At 42.1% G+C, this 12768-nt stretch overlaps 1 protein-coding gene across 4 annotated transcripts in view; it reads right to left on the reverse strand.

The window, feature by feature from the left end:
• CAMSAP1 (calmodulin regulated spectrin associated protein 1) overlaps positions 1–12768 on the reverse strand; it is a 34159-nt gene that overhangs the window by 3276 nt on the left and 18115 nt on the right. For 3 of the 4 annotated variants that reach the window (XM_032708294.1, XM_032708296.1, XM_032708297.1), the window contains exons 4-13: positions 12373–12534; positions 11662–11742; positions 10696–10728; positions 7362–7503; positions 6273–6412; positions 6077–6173; positions 5459–5636; positions 4540–4634; positions 4080–4164; positions 1280–3716 (exon numbers count right to left, since the gene is read on the reverse strand). In XM_032708294.1, coding sequence (XP_032564185.1) covers positions 1280–3716; positions 4080–4164; positions 4540–4634; positions 5459–5636; positions 6077–6173; positions 6273–6412; positions 7362–7503; positions 10696–10728; positions 11662–11742; positions 12373–12534 — 3450 coding nt within the window. The remainder of the gene's footprint in view (positions 1–1279; positions 3717–4079; positions 4165–4539; positions 4635–5458; positions 5637–6076; positions 6174–6272; positions 6413–7361; positions 7504–10695; positions 10729–11661; positions 11743–12372; positions 12535–12768) is intronic. The other variant, XM_032708295.1, reaches the window with a different exon arrangement.

Raw genomic sequence — 12768 nt, forward strand, 5'->3', positions numbered from 1 at the left:
GATGCAGAGTTTTAGGGAACAGAAGACGATATGTGAAGCTGGACATCACAGGATTTCCTCAAATCTCCCTGGAATCCTCAGCAAACATAAGGTACTACTTTTGGAAATCTTTACACAGAACCTTTTGTTGCTCAAGAAGAATTTAAGAGACATTTTCAGTGTTCCCTTAAGGTTGTGAGGAGGGAAAAAAAGGGGCTCATCTTACTCTGACTTGTTTTTAAGTATGTTTAAAGATCACAAAACCTTCTAGGACTGCAAAGTACAATGCAACTATCATGTGGGCCAGGATGGACAGCACAGATAGCCCAGTGGAATCATAATGAGTCAACTTTAATCACATTATGAAAAAAACCAGAAGTTCAATTCACTGAGATTGAGACAACCTAGTTTGACCTTCTTGAAAGAGAAATGAAAAGCATCATCATGTCAGCACATTTGGGGTATCTACAATGATCACTGCTAAGCACAAATTAAGACACTAAATGTTCTGAGAGCAGTTCTGACCTCGGTGGAAGGAGCAGAAATATTATTTAAAGAACATCCAATGTAAGAAATACCACTGTACTAAAACCACAACAGCTTAACAACAACCCTTCCCCAAGCCAGATTCAGGTGTGAAATCAGAATAATTATTTAAATTTAATACTTATTCATCATGAGCCATTACAGGACAAAACCAAAAGCTGCATGAAAACCAGGCATTTCTTCCACTGAAGATTCTAATTTTTCATTTGCTTGCATCTACAGCCATACAAGTAAATCCTCCATTAGAGCCCTTGACTTTTAGGCTGCTCAAACTCAGAGAAATTTGGGTGCAAATGCCAAAAAAAATCCCCAGTTCAGCCTCCCAGCTCCCTGACAAGTGTCTCAGTCTGCTCAGCAGGCTTTGACTGGATACCTGTGTTCTGTCAGAACATTTTCTTTCAGTTCAAACAGGTTCACAGCATGCTGAGATTTCAAAACGGTAAATTCCTCCCTTGCATTCTGTGATTCTTTTTTTTCAAGTATTTACAACATGTTTTCTGTCTCTCAGACAGAAAAAAGAACTCAAGGAAAGAGAAGAAAATCAAGGTTATTCCTGGTTCCTAGTAAAGTGAAAAAGCACCAGGATTTCATACATTAAGTCAACAACTTCTTTTTCCACAAGTAATTGTTTTCCAATCCAGATTTTTTTATATCCAAATATTGCAACCAGTGTTCCACCAGAAAGAAGTGGGCAACAACAGCTCTGGTGCTGGGTGAGGAACAGCAACCGAAGAGAGAGAGGTAACATATTTACCTTGAAGAAAAAGCCCACACCAGACTTCTGATCACCTTCACTGATCAGATCCGTGGAGCTATCCTGGTTTTCAAGTTCTCCTTCATCTGGAGCTTTTAAGTCAGACAAGTCCACTTCAATGAGGTTGGCCTTGCTCCTCAGTGGCTCCTCCACCGGGACGTTCTCTTTGCCCGAGCCATCGGAAGAATTCAGCCCTGTTTCCTTGAAGCTGTTGTTCACCTCCTGGCTCATTTCAGACAGAATATTTGCATCTTTGGAGGTGGAGAGGACAAGTGCCCTCTGATTGCTCTCGTCATGAAGTCTATAGGTATCAAAGAAACACTTCTCTTGAGAGCCACTTCCAAGGTCAGGACTCCCTTCCAAGCCGATTTCCGTGGGTGTCTTTGCCAAGCTGTTGGGTGGGAATGGTCTTAAATGGGGTAGGTTTTCTAGACTTGGTGTTGGGGTCTTAACTCGTGTTGAGTTTTGCTGTCTGTCTTTAGGGACTTTGAGATCAGTTGGTCTTCCTGACCGAGGAGTCCTCCCTTGGCCAAACCGGGGTGGTTTCCGCAGACTGTTCATTCCAGTTGGAGACAGGGGCTCCACAAAGTGAATCGAAGGCTTTACCTTTTGGTCCTGAGAGTTACTTCTGGTTCCTGGTGATGGCACTGTTGGAGATTTCATAAGCAGCTCCTGTTGCTGGGAAATCTTTAGGATGGCCTGCTGAAGGGTACTGATTGTTTCATTCAGTTTTTCAATAGAAAGATCACATTCATTTATGTCTACCTCAGTCACGTTGTCTTCTAGGAGGGCGACGGAAATAATTTTACTCTTTTCCAGATCATGTATAGCAGCAGAGTCTTTTGGTTTGTGTTGCTCAGCAAAAGCCAGGCTTTCCTGCATTTTGACTTTCGCCACTTCTTGAGAATCGCTGAGCATCTCTTCTCTCTCCTCCTCTTTCCCAAGAAACTCCTCAGGTTTGGAACCCAAAGAAACTTCATCTAAGTCTTCCCCATTGTGCCGAGCATACTCTTTTGCAAAATGTTCTGGTTTAAGGGGTTGTGGGCCATCAGGAGACTTCCCTTTTTTAACAACATGCAGGAAAGCTGCCTTGCCCAACTTTAGTCTCTGCCTTGCTGATAAGGCTTCCATCTTCTTCTTCTGAGCTTCTATGGCCCGGCGTTTCTCTTCCAGCTGCATGTGGAGCTGCACCAACTCCGAAGCCAAAAGATTAACGTTATCTTTGTTCTGTCTGCTGGGGCTTTGCTCTCGCTTCTGTTTCCACGTGGTCAGTGGTGCTGGGCAGCTCTCTGACCCATCTGGTGTGGTCTTCTGGGAGCTGCTCGTGCTGGACTTGGTTTCGTAGCTGTTGAGCCTCTGCAGCTTCCGCTCAGCGAAGCTGGTCATGCGGACGCTCCCGCTGGCCACGGACACGCTGCTCACCTGGGAGATGGTGCTCAGGCAGGGGCTGGAGCGCCCACTGGCATCATCCTTGTCCTCGTGCTCCTTCACCTTCATGTCCTCTTGCAGTTTTGCAGATTCTTCCTCCCCGATGTACTTAGTGACTATGGGATGGTCGCCCATGGCCACCAAATCCTGCTCAGCGTCTTCCATGTCCAAGAGATCCGACTCCGAGTCCTGTCTCACCATAGTCCAGGTCGTGTCCTGCCCGTGCAAATTGAGGCCTTTCACATAACTTACATTGACTTTGCTCGTTACCTCATCATCAGGTTTAGCAGCATGAAGAAAGAATCCTCCAGTGGACACCTCCTGAGAGGAAGGATCTAAACTGCTACTAGCCAAAGGTCTGGAAGCTTCTAAACCTGCTTCCCCCAGGGCCACTGGATCTGCAGTACTGGGATCTGCAGCTGGAGTGAAATCAGAGCTAGAAATGGGAGTAAAAGTCCTATTGAGGTCGTGCTCACCATGACTGCTCGGCGCTTTCTTGCGGCCCAAAGGCAAGTGTCCTTCATTTAACCTCTTGGTTACAAAACTCCTTTGTTTCCCCTCCCCACACTCATCCTCCTTGTTGATGATCTGTTTTTCCTTGGCTGGTTTCAGAACCGCAGGCATTAAGGGCTCCAGGTAAAAGCTCTCTGGTTTGCTGTCCGAGGTGTCGCTGCTGGTTTTTGGGGACCACGCTGATGTCACTATGCTGGGCACCCTGGCTGGCGCGTTCTGCACCTCCAGCTCACCACGGTTTGGCCTCTCCTCAGATCTGATAATTGCAATGAGCTCTTCATCTTCATCCTCCATCTCCACGTTGTTCAGCAAGCTCTTCCCGTTGGCTTTCACTGACGGAGGGTGGGGCTGATTTTTTGGGGTTACATTGACAATGTTTGAAGCCAGGCTGTCCTTGCTGATGGATCTGGCCAGGCTGATGCTGTCACCAGACCCGGGGTCCACATCAGTGCTGGCAGAATGATGAAGAGCAAACGGTGTTGGCTGAGACAGAGGCCTAGAAAAGATAAGAACAGTCTGCTGACACTCAAGCCCAACAAGTAACAATTTGTTGAATTAAAGACCGTGATTCAGAGAGCTAAAATTTTTGCTTTATTTTAAAAATGCATCCTGTGTGAAGTGACCAGCAACACCAAGCAGCAACTTCAGATGTTTCCATTTTCAAGAGTGCTTCCTGAAAATCATGCCTGACAGATTTTCAATGCAAATCTAAAATCAGTCAGCTCTGAAAATGTACATTAAAAGAAAACAAAAATCAAAATTAGGTGGCTGTCAGTCCAGTTCTAAGGCAGTGATACCCCAGTACTACAATCAGATTATTTCCTTGAGCAATAGTGCAATACCTAAATGTCTCTCTTACCTGGGTTTCTTCTCTGGCCACGCAAGAACTGCCCCTCGTGGCTGCCCGTCCACGCGGGTCAGAGAATTCGAACGATGCCGCTGCCCTGAAACGGTTTGTGAATTGATAACAGTTTTAAAATGGTCTTTAAACCAGCACTCTCACATTATTTAACAGCAAACACAATAACAGGACTGACTCCTTCCCCAACAGATGGCAGCAGCAAACAGATTTGCTGCAGCTGCAACCACAGACACAGTCAAAGCCTAAAAAAAATTAAAATCCAGTAAGTTTCTTAAAAGATCTTGACAATCTTTTAATGCAAACAAAGATGATTTACTCAGACTCAACATTCTCACCACTTGGGTGACTGCAGTTTAATTTGACTTTAAATCACTCATATAAATGAACTTGTATTTTTATTATTTTATTGACATTGATGGTCACTCACAGCTGAAACACAAATTCAAGGTGGACTTACCAGGGCTGTCTTCTCCCTGTAAAGATTTTTGTTGCTTTTGCCTCAAAGGGAGCAGTGGATGGGAAGGGCTAAAGGCAGGGCTTCCTCCTTTGCCACTGATTCAGAAAAGCAAAAATTCATTACTACAAGATTTTTTTTTGTATAATGAGAAAATTATACAGTTATGAAGTTACAACTGGTAGTAGTTACCCCCATCCTCTTTAAAATATAATAATGTACCTTTAATTTTAAAGATGTTACTTAAAGAGAAGAAAAGGTTTTCACATGTAACTATACAAAGGTAAACCTATCACCTGACATTAAACTAAGTTTCTGAACACATTATATTTAAAATGTTGCTTATGTAAATAGCAAATTAGAGACAAAGGCTGAAATAACTTCTTGGCTGCCACCAAATTTAGGTGAGCTTATAAACCTTGTCATTAACCTTCCTGCACATCAGATCAGGTTTTTTTTCATAGAATCACAGACTGGTTTGGGTTGGAAGAGATCTTAAAGATCATCCAGTTCCACCCCCTGCCATGGGCAGGGACACCTTCCTCTATCCCAGCTTGCTCCAGCCTGGCCTTGGACACTTCCAGGGATGGGGCAGCCACAGCTTCTCTGGGCAACCTGTGCCAGGGCCTCACCACCCTCACAGGGAAGGATTTCTTCCTAATATCCAATCCAGTTTTAATATTTCCCATTTTTTCCAAACCAGAAACCAGACTAAGAGCTTCTGCCATGCACCTGTAGGGGCTTATTGGCACTGGCCAAACAAAGGCCAAACACAACAGCCCAAAGTGTTTCTGTGAACTTGAGAACTGAGACTGTTTTAAAGACCGACTGCAATTAAATCCGCTCAGTTTGCAGCAAAATGACAACACGAGGCAGGAACTGAAGATAAATTGAAGATAAAACACCATGAGGACACACTTACAGGTACTCAGGCTCCTCGGGGTGCAGGTAGTACCTGCTGCAGGCCTCAGGGGCTGTCTGGGCCGAGGGCTGCAGCTCTGCTGGGCTGGGACTGGCAGGACTGGCCATGAAACTGCGCTTGGTGGCGTTGGAAATGGGGACAGGGGGGCGGCTGCTCTTCTGCTGCATCACTGCTTTGACTGGGACATATTTTTACAACATTCATTTACATTATTTACAACTCACACCGGCCATTAAAATGACAAAACAGGATAGGAAGCTTTCAAATTGCATTATATTAGAGAGCAAACCTTACAATGCAACGCTAAAATAAAACCTCGAGTATTAAAAATGTGTATTTTCTAGTGACCTTAATGGGAAGAAAGTTTCAAATAAATAATTAAGTAGTGGGTTCAGAGGAAAATTTTACCTGTTCAAAAATCACCCATTCAAAAAAATTAGAACTCAAGGAGGTAAGACTAACTTTCCTCCTATTTTTACTGCTTTCAAAGAACCCCAGCATGAATAAACTTTGGGTAGAAAGCAAGCTTTGAAGGAAACATCACCAGGCAACAGTTTCATTGCACTGTAAATATTTTTTAAGTAACATGCTAACATTTATCCACGGTTAAAAACTTACCATCTTTTATTTCCTGAATATCTCTGGGTTGGACAAAGTCTGGTTTGACATTCTCAAACCACCAGAAGAGTTCTGCAATGAACACCATGACGTTAGGCTGGAACAGAGAAGAAGGGAAATTACACCTCACAATAACAAAACACTCCTGATTTACCCCTATTTTATTGAAAGATATGTCCTTTGTTATGTTTCTTACCTTCAAAACCAAAGGAGCATACAGCATGTCCTCCAAGGTGAGGTAAAAGCATTTGTTCAGGTATTCATTTGAGAATTCTCTCAGAAGTTGGATGTTATAGAGGCTGTCTGCAATTGATGTCACCTCCTTCAAACAGATATCTGGGAAGGGGAGAGGGAGGAGGAAGTTATGGCACTGCTCCAAGGAATTACCCTTCCATCCCCACCTCCCAGGAACACCACAAACAGGAGCTTCCCAGACTCTACACCATCCTGGAGTATTTACTGGCTACCAGGGACATTTCTCTGCCTGTTCAACCCCAGAGGGACAGGAAAAGGGGGAAGAAAAGCACAGATAAACCAGAATCAATTCTGCATTAATTTTTGACTCCACGGAGGATTCTGTCTGTCACAGCAACAGAGAAGGGAAGCAGGCTACAGAGAACACAGAGAATGACAAAACACAGAAGCAATTAAAACCAGACATCTTGATTTGCATCTAACAAAATGTTACTCCTAGGATTCACCCTCCTGAAAACACTCGGGAGCTCTGCAAGGTACAACATATGTGGGAATTTAAAAACCAACACAAAATGTTGATCTGAAGAAGTGAATGCAAGAAGGAAAACGAATTATTAAAAAAAAAACCCACATTTTCTGGGGAAGAGAACACATGTTTGCAATGCTGAGAGTGACAATTGCTGAAGACTGGGAGGAACTATTTTAAAATCTAGATTTTAAAATGTCAAGCTATGTACTCCCTACAGAAAAACAGGAGAACTATCAGCTAACACTAGTGGACATGTGTGTTCCTTTTTTTTGGCCTATTAAAAACCACCTCAGTTATTTGAGCAAAGAAAGCCATCTCACCCAAATCTATAAAAGAAAGGATTATTTTTGTAGCTCATAATATACAGGGCACAGTCTTCTAAATACACTAAGTAAAAAAGCAAGATTAAACACACTGATGCAGATTCTATTTGTGATTTGACTCTGACTTGCCATATTCCACTACCTACTGTGTTGCATTTTTATTTGATAATGTATTTCTAGTTCAGCTTTCAAGGATTTAATTATTTTTTTTCCCCCTGGAAACTTTTATTTTACATACCATCCAGTTTCATTTGCTCTGGACAATAATAGTGTATCACAGCTAGAAGAGCAGCACCATCACTCCCATCCTTCATCAGATCCTCCAGCAAAGGGAAGTAAGGTAATTGTCTGCTGGAGAGATGGTCCCGTCGGTAACGCACCTACCAAGAGAAAACAGGGCTTCACATGATGCTGAAGATGCAAAAAGACAAGAGAAAAAAGGCCAAAAAAAGGCATTTTTGTTAAGCATTGAAACCTCTTTTCAGTGGATCCTTTATAGCATCTGCTCCAATCAAACCAGCTGACAAGGGTGTGCTTTTCTCTCCCTGGAAGCCAATTCTGAGGAATATGGTGCTTCCTTTTAATCCTAGAATGGTTTGGGTTGGAAGGGACCTTAAGGTCATCCAGTCTACAGCCCTGCCATGGGCAGGGAACCTTCCACTAGACCAGGTTGCTCATCTACATTCAGTCTCCTCGTGTCTGGGAGCAATCCATGCTGCTGGATTCCTCACTTCATTCACACACTGTAATTCATTATAACCAATTGAAGTTAAAATCCTTCCCCACAGATGCATGAATGCAGCAGATCCAAAGAAAGAGACATGGATAACTACATGAAAACACTTAAAGCTTGGGCAAACCAAACCAAAACACAGCAAAAAATAATTCAAATGAGCTGGTGATGTCTCATACATTACCCACATCCACGGACAGCAAAGTTGTCTCAGAGAGAATCAGAACACGGCAAAGCAGACAAAAATAAAACCCATGGCCTTTTCCAAAATGGTCAGAGAGAGGAGCAAGGAGGCCTTGATGTGAACAGCAAAACTCTCCATGATTTACCACAAATGAAAATCAAACTCTTTGGCAAAGCACCCACGGCCCTCGGGGGGTCTGGAGCTGCTAAAGCCTCTCAGCTGAAGAACAGATCTTGGCATTGCCTCTTGCAGTTCTTGCAAGAGAAGTTGCAGGGCTGCTAATTCCTAAATCACCCCCACACTGCACTGCACTGGAGGCTGTGTCTGGCTGAGCAGCAAAGCATTGGGACAGCAGGAGCACAACAACTGGCAGGAACCCCTGTCAGTGCTGCAGAAACAGCCCTCTGGCACTTCAGGGCATTAATAACACCCAGCATTTAACACCCCGTCCTGTCTGATGTGCAGATACACCAATCATGTATTTAACCATCAGAAGGGAGCTGGATTTTACCAATGGCATCCTACCCTTTTCCAAGCCAACCTGGGAAAGCTCTCTAGGTACACACACACACTCCTATGTGTCAACTTAGGATGGCACAGGCTGTGAAAAAATCTGTTCAGAGGAATGAAGATTGCTTGGAGGAGTAGGAACCAGGTTCATTTCTTTGTTTTGCATAAATATAAGTTAAGTTTCCCAAGGAACTCAAAGCTATCTCTGTATTTAATGCTGGTTTTTTTTCCTGTCCTTTTACCAGGTGCAAATTATCTTTTTCCCCAGCCTGGAGCACTCCATGAATATGTAATGGAATGGGAATCATACTGTACCACACGAGCATATTCCACTGGTTCCAGCATGCAGTGTGATATGGCATGCATCAGATCAGGCTTACACAGAGAGAAACAGTGAGATATAGGATGGTGGTTATTCAAACAACAGAACAAATCAAAGGCATCAGCAACATCCATTATGCACTGGGAATGTGGTCCCTCAGTCTGGGAAAATAAGTGTGCACACTCAGGTGAACTGGGTAGCTTAAAAGGGTCAGCATTTAGCCACTGGGAGTAAGCATATTAAAAAAAAAAAAAAACCACTTCAGAAATTCTTTTGAAACTTTAATTCCTCCTATGTTTAAAGTAGATAAAAATATTTCTTTTCTAATAGGCTTAAATAGAATTTAAACCAATTGCAGTCAACACTGAGAAGTAAAATCTCTAAGAATTCCTTGTTTCTTGTAGCTTTGGTGAAAAAAACCCACCAATTTATCAAAGAGGGTTTTTATGGACTTAATTTAATTCCTTGGTTTTTGCTCAACTATTATTCCCTTAACCATTCAGTCTTTTATACTGAAAACTCTGAATTCTTCCTCATATTCTAAGCTGAGTTTCGTGGTTTGTTCCCCTCCTGCCCATGCACACAATTAATGACATTTGTATGCATTAAAGGGCAGAAATGGTGCTACTGAAATAGAGATAACTCTGTATTAAAAATGCCCCAAAAATCACAAAATAAAAAAGAAATACAGAAGTGACAGAATCTGACAACTACTTTGGAGACTGCAAAACCTGCCAGTAAACCAGTTTAATTTAAGTTGTAGCAGTGAGACAACCTCTATTTACTCCTTCCTTTGGTTTAAGATATTTCAGGTTTTTACTGCAGCCCATATATTTGGTTCAAACAAAGGATTAGGAGGCAGCAGTGGGACTGAGCTCTCTGTGGGAAGGCAGAGAGGTCACGGGGACAGGGAACTGCCCCATCACACCTGCCTTTTCCAAGGAATCAGCAACTGAGACAACAACTCCCATCTCCCCAGAGGGAAAATGAGCAACACCAACTCCTGCAAGTGCAGGAGAAAGGGCATCAAAGCTCAGGAAAGCAAAGGAACAAAGGGAAACCTCTGCAAGTTAAAACAAACCTGGAACACTCCGACGGAACAAAGCAGGATTTTATACCACAAGTACAATTCTGGTATTTTTTTATAGAGTGGGATTTTTTTTTTTAAAGAGTGGAATCGATATTCCATTTTCACACTTCAGCATCAAGAAAAACAAGCGTTTTGTTCCAATATGCAAACTGTCTCCCCTCCCATTTGCCAGCTCAGGCTCATTAACTGGGCACACGATCCCAGCAAATGTCACATGGGATCCAAAGTGGTCTGTCCAACCTCCCACCCCCATCCCAAGGAATAACAGAGCTCTGGTCCTGGCAGACTCAGGTGCAAGAGCAGTGTAGGAGCATTATTTAAGCACAAATATCTGAGTATCTTTATGGATTCCAAGATCAAACAGCCATTTAAGGCGCCCAGCTTTGCCCTCACCTCCGTGCTGGGATCAGTTCCCTACTTACAACAAAAATACAACTATTCCAACTGTTCATTCTCCAGGGTTTTCCTGCTGCTGCTCCATCTCCCTCCCTCCCTCCTGCAGTGTGGAAGCAATTTGGGGATGCTGTGATTATGCTGGATGCTGTACAGTATGCAAAAAGCGTGTCATGGAAGCAAAGCCTGATGACCCAAAAGCTTACAAAAAAACAATAAAAAAAAAAAGGTGTTTTTCAAAGAGCAGCTAAGAAGCATTTTAATGGAAGCAAACACTCTGAGGAAGTTCAAAAAGCCATGGTTTTGTGGATGACAACTGGTGTAAAAGTAGTTCACTTACAGGTACTAATTTCCAATACCATTTGGAAGGAGACTGCTCAGGAAGCAAGGAAAGGAACGTGGGAATAGGAAAGGAACATCAGCAATGCAAGTTAAAAGCAGTAATACTTAAATGCACTTCAGCAATAAACACTTTCATATTTTAGAGGGGTTGTAGTCTAGAAATTTAAAGATATTAAAATGAGTCCCAAGAGTCAATAGAGTCAAATAATTAAAGGCATCCTTCAGACTATGCATCAACTTGAAAATTAAACAGCTCTTTAGCTCCTTATTTTTGAAGGATATTATTTTCCATAAAAGGCACTAACATGAAAATTAAACAATTGTGCCTTGTTCAAATGTCACACTTTGATCCAGCAATGCCAATCTGAGGAAAGAACATACTATTTATAATTTATGAAATCATAAATTGGGAGCTCAGAGAGCTGACAGACATGTTTGACATTCTCCAGAAATGAAAGTGTGCTATATTTTGCAATATTAGTGCATTGTGATATAATTTCAAGGGGAAAAGCTGGAAAAAACTACAAACACACACATGTAACATTTGAATGCCAAGAGTATCCTTACTGGACAGAACCTGAATAAGTCTCTGAATATACATCAGACAAACAACTCATGCAAAAAAAGAAACACGCCCCCAAAAGCTTTCAAAATATATAATATACATTTTGTGCTGTGAAAGCTGAGTCACATTTACCCATGTACAGTTGATACAAGTTATTTTAAGTTGAAACAAGCTGTTTTCATCCAACTGAAACTTAAAAGGAAAGTCAGAAGATACCAGTGGGCTCCAAAGGTAAGGAAGGAAGGGCACTGATGACAGAGATAAAACAAACTGGATGCACAATATCTCAGGAGTTTTGAGGACTGGAGCCCTCACATTTCTCTGACAAAGAAAATACTGATATTTAAATCCATTCACCATCAACACGCAATATCAAGACTGAAGACAAATTTGTTTTACCTTTTGATGCCCTGGACTTTCCATTAGTTGCTGTTTTAATTTAATCTCTTTCTCTGTTATCTCTCTCATTTTAAGGTTCACCTAAAAGGACATTACATAGAAAGTATATTAAAATACACCTGAATATGTTTCCACAAGTCAAGTGTTCTTCCTCCCATGGAATGGTCAATCCATTCTACAAACATTAAAAGTTCACAGAATAACATGTTGCAACAGTTTTCTAGAGCAATTCTCTATTAACAGTAGCTGTAATCACAACTAGGGAATCCTGGGTTTGCAAGGAGACACTCCCCTTAGAATGTGACTCTGGTGTCACTCAGAAGGGTTACAGTAACTTAACTGCTGCCCTTGGAAAAGCTTCAGTATTTCTGGTGAATGTGTTCAAGCTGGTTAGAATTAACTCCACCCTGTTATTTAACATGAAACAATGTTTCACCTAAAAAATAAAACAACCAAAAAAACCCTACCTCACAGTCTGAAAATAAAGAACCCAGTTTCTACAGTTTTCCTAACTTAGTTCCTAATTATCTTCCTTATTTTAAAATTTACCAGCTTTAGTCATCCCTAAAAAAAAGGAATTGCAAAAGTGGAAAAAGGTGACAGAAAATGGACTGGTGAGAAAGATGCAAGGAAGACACTCATCAGAATAATTTTAAATATCTGAAAAGTGACACTAAGAGACAGGCATGCTTTCCCCAAAGGAAATATTACCTTGTTAATCCAGAAAACCATTGCATCCTCCAAATCATAGGGCAGTTCTTTCGAGGCACTGAACGTAGAGAAGCGCTTGACACTCGCCACCACCTTCTCAATGCTGATCATCTCCACGGTGTAGGCCATCATCAGAGCATCAATCATCGCCATGTGAGAGCTCTGACAGGGGAAAATGAGGAGTATTGAAAAGTAAAATCCCTCTTAAAGAATGGTGTGAAGTAAGGGAACACACAGGGAAAGCCAAGCAGTGCAAGGAGTTCAGGAGAGTATTCCAAAGTGGAGAACACTGGAGTAACAAGGGAAAACTTCTAACAGTGCTGCAAAAAGCACTGGGCCTGAGAAAAATATGTGTCCTGTTCTATTCCAGGCTTTTATCTTTGTAACATCCGAGGG

The sequence above is a fragment of the Chiroxiphia lanceolata genome, chromosome 21, assembly GCF_009829145.1.
Source record: "Chiroxiphia lanceolata isolate bChiLan1 chromosome 21, bChiLan1.pri, whole genome shotgun sequence".
NCBI lineage: Eukaryota > Metazoa > Chordata > Aves > Passeriformes > Pipridae > Chiroxiphia > Chiroxiphia lanceolata.